The 16,040-nt window shown below is 44.2% G+C and overlaps 1 protein-coding gene across 3 annotated transcripts in view; it reads right to left on the reverse strand.

The window, feature by feature from the left end:
- The window catches only part of LOC144888386 (RNA-binding protein 26-like), an 81,363-nt gene extending 65,551 nt beyond the window's left edge, over positions 1-15,812 (reverse strand). For all 3 annotated transcript variants that reach the window (XM_078766241.1, XM_078766240.1, XM_078766239.1), the window contains exons 1-2: positions 15,329-15,812; positions 11,641-11,759 (exon numbers count right to left, since the gene is read on the reverse strand). In XM_078766241.1, coding sequence (XP_078622367.1) covers positions 11,641-11,759; positions 15,329-15,387 — 178 coding nt within the window. In that variant the 5' untranslated portion in view covers positions 15,388-15,812. The remainder of the gene's footprint in view (positions 1-11,640; positions 11,760-15,328) is intronic.
- Between the last annotated feature and the right edge of the window lie 228 nt (positions 15,813-16,040).

Genomic DNA, 16,040 nt, shown 5'->3' on the forward strand with positions numbered 1-16,040 from the left:
GCAAATTTTTAATTTGTTGAAATTTGATGTGCAAAATTGGTAGTGAGCGATGGGCCCGGTGGGTAAGGGGGGCATCCCTGCCACCCTTCCCATGGGGGGGCAAATGCGCTATAGTTTATGGGGTGTATGGCAGTGAAAACTAGCCCGGGTGGGTTAGGTTATATTGATAGGGCCCTAGAAGATGACATTAGGTAACGGTAAGGTTAGATAGTGACTGATACCTGTAGTGGGGACGCAGGTAGTTTAGTGTGGATTATAATGACGAGGGAGCGCAATAGTTTAAAGGGACGACTGGGAAGCGCAAGTTTCAGAGGGGAGTAGTTAGCTGAGATGATGCCGTGTGTTTGAGAACTGAACAGGTGTGTGGAGCAGTGTGGAGCAGTGTATGAGTAGTGAGTGTTGTGGATCAGCGCGAATGCGCTTGGGGAGAGAAGGGTGCAGGTGGCACCAGGTGTGAGAGCACAGGTGTGCAAGTACAGGTGTGTGGAAGACATGGAGTAAGTGGTACGGAGTGGTGTGAAGGTGTGGATGGGGGAAGAGTGGACCCCTTCCACGAGTACCCGGGGCGGGTAGTGTAAGTGTTAGGTAGAGGGTATAGGTAAATTGTGGTTGGATATTGGCATTTGTGGTGCGGTTGCAGAATGGTATTGTGGATGGGTGCATTAGTGTTGTGGAAATGGCTGGGCGTGTAGCCTGTTAGTGTGTGTAGTTGGTTGGGCACTCCACCACTGTGAGGATGTCGGCCAGGTGAGGCCGCAGGTGGGCTCTGGGAGCCGGTAGTTGTGAGTGGGTGCCTGAGGATCCCGGGTGTGGATCGGGCAGCCCAGTGCCAGAGAGGGCACCGAGTGGGGAGAGCGCCAGAGGGCCTTCCCCAGGTAGTTAGGTTAGGGTAAGGAGCAGGTAAGCTCGGAGGCAACTGCAGTGGTGGAGGTGTGCAGGTGGGTAGACCCGCTGGGAGAGGTACACGCCACAGCCCAGAAATTGTGCGAGGGCACCGGGAGATGAATCGGGGGAGTGAGACCCCAAATTGAAAAGCACCACAGTTTGGTCAATGGGAATTGGTTTTTAGAACCCATAGTGTAAGTTGGCCAATGGATTGGCAGGGAAAGACCCCGGGTAATGTAAAGTTGTTAAAGTCATTTAGGAAATAGTTAGGATTGATGAACCTGTCGCACCATACGCAGCCACTTACCTGTGGTGATGATGATGACTCCACACCTGTGTTTTCTTTGTTTTGTGTTGCAGGAAGTAAGGATTGCTGTGTGGATTTGTGAGACGCATCACGACGTGGATGAGACATTGGGGTGATTCCATCTCTCCCTCCCTAGGAGGGACTGATGATGAATTGGTGATAGCAAATTATGATGTTGAGTTGGAGATGGCAAATTTTGATGAGAGTTGAAAATGGCAAATTTGATTGGTTAGGAGGGAGAGAAGACGAATTTGGTTTATGGGAGGAACGGGGAAGACAGTAGGGACGTTTGTTGATTTGTAAAGTAGATGTTTATGGGTAGTGTTGTGTTTTGTGGATGCAGTAAGGGGTAAGGGAGGGGCCATGTAGGTTACCTGGTGGGGGGGGGGGGGCGTACGGTAGGAACGTACCTGTCTCACCTGGTTCCCATGTGCCCCCAGTGTGCATCATCTTGTATTGCGTGCACTTTTGCGCCCTTACCACCTTACTCACTTGTCTTCTTCTTTTGTCTCCCACCTCCGAGGATCTGGCTTTGGGGCAGAGAGAGAGGAGAGAGAGGTGCTGGCTCCGCAGTTGTGGGCCTGCACTTTCGCTGCTTGCTGCCTGGATCGATACACCATATGGACCGCAATTTTGGTGGCCACCCACAATGGACCGCAGTTCTTTTGCGGCCAAGCACCACCCGTGGATGGACCTATGGGTCAACGTGGCACCTATGCCATACAGGTGAACCACTTTTAGTTGGCCCCCTGACGGCCACAATAAAGAAATGGACGCGGTTGGCGCCTTTCTTTATTTCTAGGGAAGGAAGAAGGCCAAGTGCACCACACGAAGAGCAAGAGACACCTGCAGGGTTAGGGGTTGTTGTTTTTATTTTAATGAACAATGGTGACTGCACCGATTGGTGCTGGGGTGGTGCTTTTTGGTGCTTGGAAGGGGTGCTCTGCACATTATTAAAGGCCGTAAGGCCACAGAGCACTCGTGGGTTGGTGTATCGATGCTGGCATGCGTGCTCTCTCTATGCATAACATCTGCATGTGTTCCTCCAAAAACAGGTCCTGGATCGTAGTGTAAATATCAGCGTAGTCTTGTAAATAATGCTCCCTACCGGCTGTATGTTTAGTTTGCGAATTCTTTCCGCGATTCGGTTATCCTGTGGGTGTGTTTCTGTGAGGAGAAGGGTGCAACGTCGCAGGGGGACACTTACCGGACGTGAGGTCAGATGCGCCCCCAGCTTGGAAAGACAAGTCGCGACCTCCGAGCGCTGAGCGACCTCCCCGCATCTTTGGACCGGACCGGGTCGATTTTGCCCCTGAGCCAAGAGTGCACCTTGAGCCATCGACTACCTGCCTTCCTTGCCATCAATCCCCGTGTGAGTCAGTTTTGTCCCGTTTATCTGTCGTCTGTCGGGGTTACTATTAAGACCGTAATTAAGTGCCTATCTTCCTATGCTGTCTCTCTCATCCCTGTAATCTAACCTTCCGCAATATTATAACCTCCTCCGGAGGTCTTGAGAACCGTACCCCTGGTGTCGTGTCATTTTAATCCAGCCGTTGTGTCCTTTCCTTCATTGATCTAGCGTAGCGCGACTCGGCCAACGTTCGAGTATAATCGGGTAACTTGTGCGAACACGGCGGCCATTCCGCTCGGCCCATCATAACATCTAAGTCGTGTCCGTAACAATATTTTATGCAATCTCAAACAACTAAACTTGCCAAAGGGTTATACGTCAAAGGTTGTCGTGATTTCATTTGCTCCCCTTACCAGGAGTTCCGAAGGTAAGGTGATGCAAACGATCTTTGTAAACATGTACCGTGTATCGCTGCTTCCAGTGATGGTGGACGAGGGTATTATGAATGACGCTTCAGACTCCTCAATTGTATCACGAGTAAGAGGACTCTTGTTATTTTCACATTCACTTTGTCTATGATGCTTTAGGCTTCAAATGACTGCAAAAAATCCGAAGGAATTCCAATTTTATCGCATTTTATCCAGGTGTGTCCCATTACCAATCAGCTTGTCAAGCCAGCCATTCCTTATCAACCGTTTCGTTGGAGTGCTAGCCTGGGTGCTTAAGCCACTTGGCAAGCGCTCTACTAGCTGTTTGGTAATGGAACACACCCACTGAGCTGTATATATATCTGGAGCAAACCTAGCTGTGGTCATGTGTAGGCAGCACCAGCAATTAGTCATTACCTCCATATTGGATTACCATAGCCCAGGGAGATTGTTCAGCTCACTGGTTTCAGGTAAAAAAACGATGTTCATGTTCAGTGCTGTTTTGCTTTGAGCTGTAATCACAGGCATTCCCATGAATTGAAAGTGACCAAAATCATAACTTTTCACAAGGAAGCATTATTAAATAATGTTCAACAATATTATTATTTTATTATTGTTTGTTCTCGGCGGTGACGTTTCAACTCCACAGTATTTGCCTGATCAGTCGCCGATTCGGCTTGTGTTTATGCCGATGTGTTTCATTTATCATGTGAACGTAAATTGTTACAAGGCAGGAGATGACGATGGTTCACGAGCGAGCGGTATTCAATGACAAAGGACGGACGGAAACAAGCCAGGCCCGGAAATGTCAAAACGAAGGTTACTGACCTTGAAATGAGATAGAAAATAATGTATAATCAGTTATGAGGTTAGTTAGCTACACAATACCAAAAATTCGGTGAAAAATGAAATGGGGGGGAAAAAAAAGAAAAAAGAAAAATCGAGCTCCGTGGGGCTAGACACATGACATTGACCTAACCAAATATCGAAACCCCTGTCAGATTCCACCAAACCCCTCGGAGAAGATGTAGCTTGAACTCGATTACCCCCTGAAAAGACATCTTTATCGAGCGTGGCTCCGCCCAAAATGGGCGCAATACGCCCACTCTCGGCAAGAAACAACTAGATCATGATATCAACCTCCCACCCAAGTTTCATCAAGATCGGATGATATCATCAGGTAGTTATGCTGGGGACGGGGACGGGGACGGGGACGCACACAACGAATATAGTGGTCACTTGATAACTCGTGAACCAATAATCACCAGTAAAGTGCTTCACAGTGATAGAGTTATTATGTGTGTATATGGGAGTATGTATGTGTATGTGTGTATGTGAGTATGTGTGTGTGCATGTATGCGTGTGTATGCGTGTGTGTGCGTGTGTGTGCGTGTCAGGAGTTGTTAACTCCATAAGCAGGTTTCTTTTTGCTTTTTCTTCTTTCTTAATCGTACTAAAATACGCCATTTCTGTCTGATGAATTTATGATGCCAATACATTCTGTCGTTACTTATCCAATCTCAACAAAACTTGACAGGATGACCAAGGGTTACACAATGAAGGTTGTAGCGCATTCATTTTCCCCCCACCCCAAGGGGGTTTTCTCTACCCCGAGTGAGTTTGCCCACCATTGCCGTCAATGGGGTTGCACGTTGAGGTGTATATAAATGTTAAATTAGCTTTATCGTGGCGTTTTTCCAAAGAAGATTTATCGTGGCGTTTTTCCAAAGACGCTTTTCATAACAAAATTAATGATAATCGCATATTATTAATGTTATTACAAAACAATATTAATACTAATAATGTCCCACTTCCCCAAAGCATTTTTCCTGCAGTGATAACGTGTATAAATAGCTTATAGTTATAATGGCGTTTCCATGGGAGCAATGGGAAGTAAAAAAAAAATTATAAACCACAAATACGTATGCTTAGCTTTTTAAACAGTCACTAATACTCTTTATCATACTAAATGAAGAAATTTGGAGGAATCCCGACATCCATGAAGGAAGGTTTACTTACAGAACTGAGCGAAGATCTACTGTACTCTATATAACCCACAAATGTTGGGTTAATAACATGGCCCTTTCTGACGCTACCGTGGCATTTTTCGCAGCGAACTTTCGAAACTCACTCCTGCTGTTTGATACGAAACTGAAAGGGAGAAGCTCGGGTTGTGCTCCTTTACCAAACAGCTAGCTAGCACTTGCCAAGCCAGCCGTTTAACGGTTTTGAATAGAGTGCTTGCTCAAATGCTTAAACCACTTGGCGATCTCTCCACAAGAAACTTGGTAAATGAACACTCACCCAATGTTCTTGAGACCCGTCCATAGATCGACTGTAATCTATATACCCCAAAGAGGAATGACCCTTCCTACCCCTCCCGGAGTCTGCGGGTGTACTAGTGCTTAAAAAAAGACAATTGTGTTCTAGTGAGGGAAGGGTATTCCAACATGGCGGGAAGGGTATTCCAACTGTGGAGCTGACAGCCTTGCCCCGCAAGCACGAGCTGCGCTCCAGTTGCATTTGCAGCTTGGTGAAAACACCCTAGCACATGTGCAAGACCGAGTTTGGTTTGCACGCCCCCAACGCCACTACTGGATATAGAAGCAAGGCCGCGAGTTTGCAATATGCACGCATCACATCATTAGCTGCATGCTACTCACGCAAATTCACACTGTGTTAAATTAACTGTTGTTTACATCAAATTTTGACCCAATATTTTTTGAAACTGAATGTTCATCAAATAAAAATACTCATATTTTACAGTGACATGTTTTAGTACTATTTTTGAGATTTCATGACTGCAATAATATCGTCAATAGCTGAAAGTTGCGCAGAGTTAACAATTGTTTTGGAAAAACAATTAATGGGTTAATATGTGGAGAGATTTTTCTTCAGCAAACATTAAAATTGTCCTAGTATTAGTTTGCTGCAAGTTAGTAGGCAGATGATTGACTAGCTGACAGGAGTGTTCTGTGATTATGAGTTGCGAGGTTGCTGATGTGAAAAGCACTGAAATTTGATCTGTAGGTGTTGTGAGAAATACAGACTTGGCATTTAATATGGAATATTTTTTTGTGGGGGTGAACTTACTTTTCAAGATGTCTTAGAACCAAAAGTTCATTGGAATTATGTTGAAATTATTCTAGATTTTGTTAATGTGACCTTTAAAAGAAACAAAAACCACATTTGACATTTCGAAACAAATAAATTGATCCTTGAAAGTGATGTAAACTGATATCGAACTCATTCATGGACAGTACTGTGTTTAAACTTCTGTACGTTTTCCAGAAGTATCTCTTTATTTTGCACATTAGCCAAATTCTTTTTTAACAAAAACAAAAGTTAAATTACGACTGGGATTACGGACAGTAAAATTACAGTTCAGTCCTTTGTGTAACCCCCACGAGCATTCAGGAGAGCACGTACATGTTGAGGCATGCTGTTCACGAGATTTGCCAAGGTTTGGACAGGAATCGCTTGCCATGCAGTGACAATAGCCTGCTGCAATTCATGCACAGAGGTCGGCTGCTGGTCCAAGTGGTAGATTTGACGCGTTAATTCTGCCCACAAGTTCTCTATCGGATTCATATCCGGGGACATGGCAGGCCACTCCATATGCTCTACACCACGGTCAGCAAGAAAGTGTTGGATCATGCGAGAATGATGAGGCCGTGCATTGTCATATTGGAAGACAAAGTTTCCTCGAAAGGCTGCACGAGCAAATGGAAGCAATGTTTCTTCCAGAATGGCCCTGTACTTGAACTGGTTCAGGTTTCCATTCAGAACAACCAGGTCAGTTTTGCCCCCTGCATGAAAAGCAGCCCAAACGGTCACCCCACCACCTCCAGCTTGGACTCTTGGCACTATACAATCTTTGTTGTAGGCTTCATGCACTTGTATGCGCACTCGGACACGGCCATCTTGATGATAGACCAGAAATCTAGACTCGTCACTGAAGATCACGTGATTCCAGTGTCCTGGCTGCCATTGACGGTGCTCTCTGGCCCACTGCAATCGGCGCTGGCGGTGTTGTCTGGTCAGGCGTGGCTTTGTCAGGGGACACCTGGCACGATAGCCTGCTTGAACCAGTCGTTGGTTGACTAGCCTTCTGGATACAGGCACATGTCAGTTGCTGCCACTCAGCCCTAAGCCGATTAGCTGACTTGGTACGGCCATTGCGGACTAACCGGTGCAGCTGGCGATCATCCCTCCTTGTGGTTCTGCGGGGACGTCCTGGCCTCGGTATTGGAGTAGGGACACCCCTCTGAGCATTTCGTTTCAGGATCTTTGACACCTGACCTTGAGTGATGCCATACTGCCGAGCAATGGCATGCCGTTTCATGCCGTAATTTCCTTAAGCCACCACTCCATGACAAACAGCATTGTCGAGTTGACGGACCATCTCCAGAGGAAGTGGCAATAACTTTTGGAGACGTGCAGCAGTTGTTTTCCACTGATACAGAACGCAACAACCCTTGTATACCCGACTGTGAAGCCAATCATCAAATGCACCTGTCCATACATTTTGCCACGCTACCTGTGATGTAATCCTGTTGTTGACTTCTTGCTGCGACAGACAATCAGTGACATGGTTATTTTAACAAATAAATCACCAAAGTGTGAAAGAAGCTCACCAGATTGATATCCTGAGTTAAGAAAGTAAACCCAAGTCAAGAAAAAAAAAAATTCCATATTAGGCCGAGGAAAAAATATTTGCGGTCTCTGGTCAGCACGCGCATCGATTTTGGCCCTGCGAGTCAACAATTTTTTTTTTTTTTCAAATTTCAAACGGTACCTACAACAGCCGGCGCCTCGTTGTCGGGTCGGCGCGCTATCTCGGGAAATACGGGTCTGTGAAGGTCGCCATTGGTATTGACCATACAGACCATCGGCGTGGATTCAAGCGCTTCTACGTTCGCCGTTTAGCCCAGCTGCGCATGCGCCGATTTGAATAACACCATGCAGCCCATCTGCGCATGCACGGCTTTGATACACATGCAGTGTCATGCCGTACACGAAGATTGGTCCAGGGGTTTCGTCATTTGCGCATGCGCGGTTTTTTTCAGCATTCAAATGCTTCAGCAATCGCCTGATAGACCACTTGCGCATGCGCAGTGTTGACGCGATAGACGCATTGAAATGTTTGACAGAACGGCGAGGCGATCTCGAGAACGAAATGGCATTCCATAATATGCTTGAAGAACTTAATGATTTTCAGAATAAATACATTTTAAAATAACAAGCTTGTGTTCATTATTTACAAAAAGGCCGACTAGTCCCATTGGCTGTCTTTAATTTATCTCTGGATGGCGCCACGGCAGATGAGGAGGACCGCAAGGCATGGGGACACAAAAACAACACCTCTGTATGTGCAATCCATGCTTTTCAAAAAAAAAAAAACCGCATCTCCGCATCAATTCTGGAAGTTTGGTCTGACCAGAGACCAGCAATATATTTTTTTCGGCCTTAAATGCCAAGTCTGTAGTAATATAAACGTGGATACTGATTTTTATGAAATTTGAATCACCAGCAAATATTATACAGTCGGGCCACCAAAACATCTGGTTAGGTGGCCAGGCAGACCACACACACACACAAAAAAAATTTAAGCGTGAGCCCTGGTTGTGATCTATTATTCAGCCCTGCCAAAGAACCTACACTGGAACGCTATAGTACGTCAATAAAATACATATGATTGCAACGTGAATATATACTGTATGTATAATAAAACTGAAAAAAGGTTTGTTTGTCCGCTCTATGAACATAAACCAACGTCGTCAATGCATCGGCTCCATACCACACAAACACGTCCTGGCAAGGGTCTGCAATGTCGAATTGCTCTTGCTCGTTCATAAAGTTTAGGTAATGTTAATGTTTTTACGGCGTAGCCCATATGGCAAAGCCGTCTAGAACAGGGTTTGTCTGTCAGTATGTATGTATGTATGTATGTATGTATGTATGTATGTCCCCTCAAACGTACACCAATCAGAGGTGAGGATCTGGTCACATGACAGGGGTGATGTGACGTCATTACACGACGGCTGACCACACTGCCATTTTGATTCCTATGCCGTTCAGGCCAGACATATCGTTGAACTTGCCATGTATCACAATCTGCATGCTCTACCTTTACATTTTTAATTCAGTGTGAAACAAACAAACCGATCGATAAAATGACCATCAAATATCGTAAGCATAGGTGTTAGGGTCTTCGAATGACAGTACGTATATGCCTTAGGCTTCACGCCATCATCGTTCATGCCTCACCTTCTGGCCACTTCGGACAAATTAGCCCAGGTTTCTTAATACAGTACAGTAGTATCGTTTTCATAATAATAATAATAATTTTAATAATAACAATAGAGTAAATATAATCGTAACACTGCAATCCCTTTGTCGTGATTGCAAAGTTACTGGAATGAAGCGGTGTATGGTTCCTTCATTGTTGACTTGAAACATAACGAATAAACCAGTGTCTCAAAGCAATCTCTTCACTTCTGTGGTGACAGACAGCTTAGAGACTTACAGTACTTCAAAGAAACTTAATACTTACATTATTTGCCAGGTCATACCATATCTCCACCCGGGTCATACTCTATTCTCTTCAACTAAAGTATCAAACAAGCCCGGCTTCGCCGCTGTGAGACTTTCGGTCTTGTTGTTTAATGTGTTGTTGTTTTTTATTTTTCCATTTTGTTTCATGTGTCGAAACTGATCAAAAATGGCAACAGTAGAAGAAAAGTTTAACTGTGTGTTATGGGGAGCAGAATAGAAATTTGTAACAGTTGAGAAGAAGCTTCACTGCTCCAAGTAATCATGCTAAATGGGTCGATCATCTGCTGGGCTTTGTTGGATCAAAGTCTCCCCATTTAATGCAATGCATCCCGAACTTTCTAACCATGGAATCATTGGTGAAGTGGGCCAACTCAATCACACAGCAGCAGGACAGGTCATTCCTCTCTGGGGTATATAGATTACAGTAGATCTAAGCTCGGACCTCAAGAACGTCAGGGTGTGTTCAGTTACCAAGTTTATTGTGTGAGCTCTCACCAAGTGGCTTAAGCATTCAAGCAAGCACTCCATTCAAAACTGTTAAGGAACGGCTCACTTGGCAAGCACTAGATGGCTGCTTGGTAACATGGCAATTTTCCAAGAAGGAAACCCCTTGAGAAGAGGGGATATAAATTAGTATTAATATTTTTTTGTAATAACAATATTATGCTAATATTTTTTATTGTTATTCGAAGCAGCCTTGGAAAAACCCCACAATAGGCTATCTTTATATGGGTAAACACCGCAACACTGAGTTCGTCCAAGGTGCAAATCACCCTAAATGAGATATAAATTGCTACAACCTCCGTTGTGTGACCCTTAGACCTCCCTGTCAAGTGTGGTTGTGATTGGATAGGTAACGACCGAATGTATTGGTCAAAAAAACAGGTCAGACAGACACCAAATTGCATATTTTTAAATGATAGCTTCCAAAAGGAAAACTGTTGCCAGTGGTGAAAATCAAGTACAAAAAGGTCAAGGAAATTGATGTCCTGGACACAGTGGAGGTTTTGGAGAAGCTTTGTCGAGGCAAGAGTGCGGAGTCACTGGGAAAACATTAAGACATTAACAAATCCAGTATCTACCAAATAAAGATGTGTGTAGTAAACAAAGGGTAGTGAATGTTGTCGTTTTACACTGCGAGTGCCGGTGACTCATGTAAACGGCTCCAGTACATGACGCAAGTGTATAGGAGAGGACTGAACCCGAAAACCAACCCCATTTTTTCCCTCCATAGGCCCTTGGTCTTACTTTATGGATTTGGTTTACGAGAGGGTGCCCAGGAACTCGAGATAGGGATGGGTCAGGCATCAGCCTGGGTGATGTGGCCAGACGGAGGCCCCTGGAGTACCTTTGGAAAGTGAATGCAGCGACGCGCTGCGTCCCATACCTGACCTGACCTTCCAGGAACGTAACCGCAGTTGAAAAGAAGGATTTAATGAATATGAAAACACAATCCTTTGTTGAAGTGAGAACTTGCTGTCAAGTTCAATTTAAAATAAATGCTCGTGGGTGCACCATTTCCTCTCTGGAGTTTAATGCTGAATATATAGCAAAACTACAAGATACCAATTTAAAGAGTGACAAATCAGTGTGAAGAGATACACAAGGACAGCAGTTGATACTCTTATAGCAAAACAATGCAATCAAGAGGCCAAAATTAATAAAAGGATCAACCAATGACAAAGAAAAAAATTATTGGCTCAGCCGAGCCCACTCGGTTCCCTCATCCTCTCTGAACGCACCTACTTGTGCTGCCCCCATGTTCGTGCCTTCTCCATTTATTCATCCACGTCCAAACCCCACATGTACCAACTCCCTCTGCTCCATTGCTAAGTTAGCGTCACCCAAGGCATCCTTCCGCTATTCCACAAGTCTCAATCTCAAAAATATAAATAAATAAAACAGATTTTTAAATCTCCATTCGTCCTTTTGCGATACTTAGCAAAAGTTCAGGGAGATGAAACTGGTCAAACAAAATGACGATCAGCGCAAAACGAAAATGAAAATTTTGTGTAAAAGCCAAAATACAAAAAAATAAAATTAAGCAACCTGTCAAACCAACACAAGAATAAAGCAAATATATTCGCAAAAACACAAAACCCCACACCAACCGTTCTGTAAGAACACATCGAGCTGGTCCACACACAGTGCCTTGAGTTCGCGGTCTGGTTTGTCCTTTTTCACCAATGCGATCACGTATTTGGCGAGTGCTGACGGGTCTGCATCACAACTGTGGGAACAAAATACACACGACTGGTAACTATCAGCTTAAAGTGTGAAAGTGTGCATGCATACCGTATAGATATATCCGTGTCCAACATCAGAGGTGGCTGCATTCAGCTCTGCACAGGCAATATATAAATACAGCGTGTATATGTGTGTATATGTATATATCGAGATCAGACTGCATCACTGTAGTGGGTGCCAGGAAGAAAGTGCTGCACCAAATATTGCTGCATGCATCCTGACCAATAGGAAATGCCTGCTGCCACACATCAACATGTGTGTGGTATACAAAACAGTTCTGGAGGCAGCACCTGTCAAGTCCGGGGAGGAGCTTGTGCTCCATGCTGACGAGGGCCAACAAGCCCGAAACACGTATCAGTGGATGTTCCCTCACCGGGGTGGGCTGGTTGATACAATTGAGAAATGAATTCCCTTCCCGATTTTGGCTGCAAAACAATCCTACTAGGAAGTAGAGGGCTCTGGCTCTGCTAAACTCATGCCTAATAGGCCGAGCTTCTGCACCTCTGCAACTGTTTAGCCAGAAGAACATACCCTGTATGTGTATACTGTATGTACGTGCACGGTGCACGCACGCACGCACGCACGCACACACACACACACACACACACACACACACACACACACACACACACACACACACACACACACACACACACACACACACACACACACACACACACACACACACACACACACACACACACACACACACACACACACACGGCAAAGGAAGATTCATGATTTCCATGCGATTATAAAAATAAGAAGGGATTCATGAGGTGATTACCTCCGCGACTGAAGGTGGATGGAGCTTATGTTTTCACCAGTCTGTCTGTTTGTCTGTGAACAATATATCTCAAAACGTTGTGGACGGATTCGGATGAAATTTGGTGGAGAGGTATCCATGTGATTGGTGTATGTGACATGTGACAAGCGTATGTGACAAGAACAAGCCGATTAGTGTTTGGTGAAGATCCGGATCCGGCTAGTATAATTTTTAAGCGATTCTTCACCATTGAGATATCACGCGAAAAGCAATATGTAACATGCTATTTAAAAAGGTTATGGACGAGTTATGACTAAACTTGGTGGATGAGTTGGTTAGGTGACAAGAACAAGCTGATTAGATTTTGGTTCAGGTCCGAATCCAGATCCAGCCTATCGGTGGGATACAAAACGTAAACTGTTTAGTCTTGCGGAAGTATGCGTTCTACCAAGTGCCGCTCTAGTTTCTAGTTTTTTTTTTATGGGATGGTTCCAGACTTATGGGACTAAAAATGTTGAACATATGCCACTCCACAAGGCTGGTTCTGTTACACAAGAAAACAGGACCCTGCATGCAAAATACTGGATAGGAGCATGTTTAGAGGTCGCAACAATTTACACATTTTTCCTATCATTGTCCTACCTAGTATTATCACATATCTCATTTAGAATTACTGTGATTCATTCGTCTACCTATTAATTTTCAAATACAGGGTCCGGCTGGGAGGTGTGACGATTTTCAGAAAACTCGTACACAGTTATTTTTAGTCGAATTTCAATTTTTCTTTTTTTTAAAGACTACATATATAATGCCATTTAATACACTAACAAAGACATTTTAAAAATGCAATTAATGTTTGAATTGGGTATAACAATGCAAGTGGGGGGTCTAGCGCATGCGTGATGGCTGTTGGTTACTCGTTGTTAGGTGCCATTTCAGTAGCCATGGAGCTGTGGACGATTGAACATCGCGTCTTTGTTGTTGAGACGATTATTCAAATGGGTAGTTCGGTGGTGCTTACACAGCACAGATTTCGTACTCACTTCAATGTTGGTCAACGTGGCGCCGTTCCGTCTCGAAACACAATATTGAAGTGGGTAAAAAACTTCAGGACAACTGGATCTGTGAAGCCGGGAGCAGCTCGGGGAGGTGATCGAACCGTTAGGACCCCGGAAAACATCGAAAGGGTTAGACAAGCTGTGGAGGCCAGCCCTCGTCGGTCAGTGGTACGGCACGCTATGCACAGGTCTATGGACAACTTTTCCGCACGTCTGCCAGAATGCTTGGACAAGAACGGCCGCCATTTAGATGGTCATTTTTCAAACATGAATTACATTTTTAAAATGTCTTTGTTACAGTGTATTACATGGCATTATATATGTAGTCTTTAAAAAAAAAAAAATTGAAATTCGACTAAAAATAACTGTGTACGAGTTTTCTGAAAATCGTCACACCTCCCTGACGGACCCTGTATAATACTTTTGTTTTCTACCTTTAAATGATTGTATGATTGTGTGATGCGCACCTAATACTTTGTGCAATAAGTAATTAATTGTATATTGCCACTTGATATGTATTTAAGTAGATATAATTGCATTAAGTAACTTCATAATTAATAAATTTGTTTTAAAAATTTTTGTAAAAAATGAAAACATACACGGACCTATTAACGTTTGACAGTTGCACCATGACATGGCAGTAGTAGTTCTGCTAACTGCTGCTGATTGTACATCACTAGGCTGGTATAGGCCTCGGTGGGTTTTCATTTTCTCTCTCCCCCAATCAAATACAATGCAGTAGGTAGAGATGTATTTGATGTCCAGCAGTAATAAAGTTTATTTATAAATAAATAAATAAATAAATAAATAAAAAAAATTGGGGGGTTATTTTATTTCGAAGATGAAAAATGTACACGTGGTTGGGGACATCTAAATATTTCCCGATCTTTGATTTTTTGCATGCAGACAACCCTAATGTAATATGGAACAGGGTTCAGCCTTTTGGAGAGAATGAGAATTCAAACTTTTGTGTTTTTGGCCACAACCCTAATGTGAATGATCGTTGTAAGGCCATTTTCCCCGCTAGAGCGGAGGTTAGCCTTGCGGGCCCCATGACAATCATGGTTCCCTGTTTTGAGGCAATGTTTTTACGGCCGGATGCCCTTCCTGACGCCAACCCTTGGTCACCTCTTACGATGCGCAGGGATACGGTGTACCTATTCTAAGCCGGGGTACACACCGGATCATTCATCCCAGCAAGCTGGTACTCAATTTGCCGACCTCGGAAGGATGACAGGCTGAGTCAACCCCCCCTAGTGTTAATTTAGCGATCGACCGGGATTCGAACCCAGGATCCTCGGATCCCAAGCCAGCACCCTAACCGCTAAGCCAACACCAGGCTTCCACAACCCTAATGTAGTGTGTGTGTGTGTGTGTGTGTGTGTGTGTGTGTGTGTGTGTGTGTGTGTGTGTGTGTATATATATATATATATATATATATATATATATATATATATATATATATATATATATATATATCTTCCAACTTTGATAAATGCGCAGTGAACACCGATGAGAAACTCCACCAAAACGTACAAATCATCCCCTTTCCAGCAGTGAACTCAGGAAGCAACTTCACCCTCGGAGTACAAGATACGATGTACTGTACACTGTACAGTAGACTACTGTACACTGGAGTAACAGTCAAAACCGCAAGGTCTCAAATAAACAAGCTGAGTTCGCCAGCCATGGATAACATCCCGAACTACATTATCGACGTCAACTCACATGGGGTCCAAGGTGTTGATGAGCCAGGCCTTGAGGGAATCGACGTTGTCAATGATCATTGTGCCTCACAACAATTATCAGCTGCCTCGCCCGAACGGGTGGGGGACAAAGCAAACGTCACACGAGCAGAGCGAGGAGAGAACGGAAGGAAAGAAAGAAGGCACAAGGCGACACGAGGAGAACGGAATGAGAGTGTTGAACACAAGGCAAGGGTTGTATGGAAGTCAGGTGTGGAACAGGCCTTGGGCCTAACTCAGTTTATCGACAAACAACACACGGGACGTGCAGCTCTCTCCAATCTGCAACGGACAACAAAAACGCGCACAAAACGAAACTTTCTGTCGAACCGACGACGTGCGATTCATGCTATCAGCGCAAAGGACAACATTTAACGATAACTTCTTTTTTTTGCACTTCGGCAAGCACGAACTATGCGCGCACGCTTGTAATACCAGCAATATGGCGCAACATCCCGCGCCGTCTCAACTCTCGCGAGACTTCACCATTGAAGCTCTTAAGTTCATGAACTCTCGCGATATTGTGTATTTCCTTCATTTAACGGAATGTCGGGCTATATATTTTTTTATTTTATAAATTACGGTAACAATTGATATGGCTGAAATTAATTGTCCCGTTGTGCTTTATAATTAAAATGCGTATTTCAATTCCTGTTCCGTGTCCATCATCAGCATAGACGGTACACGGCAGAGCC

Source organism: Myxine glutinosa, chromosome 12 (assembly GCF_964187855.1).
Source record: "Myxine glutinosa chromosome 12, kmMyxGlut1.1, whole genome shotgun sequence".
NCBI lineage: Eukaryota > Metazoa > Chordata > Myxini > Myxiniformes > Myxinidae > Myxine > Myxine glutinosa.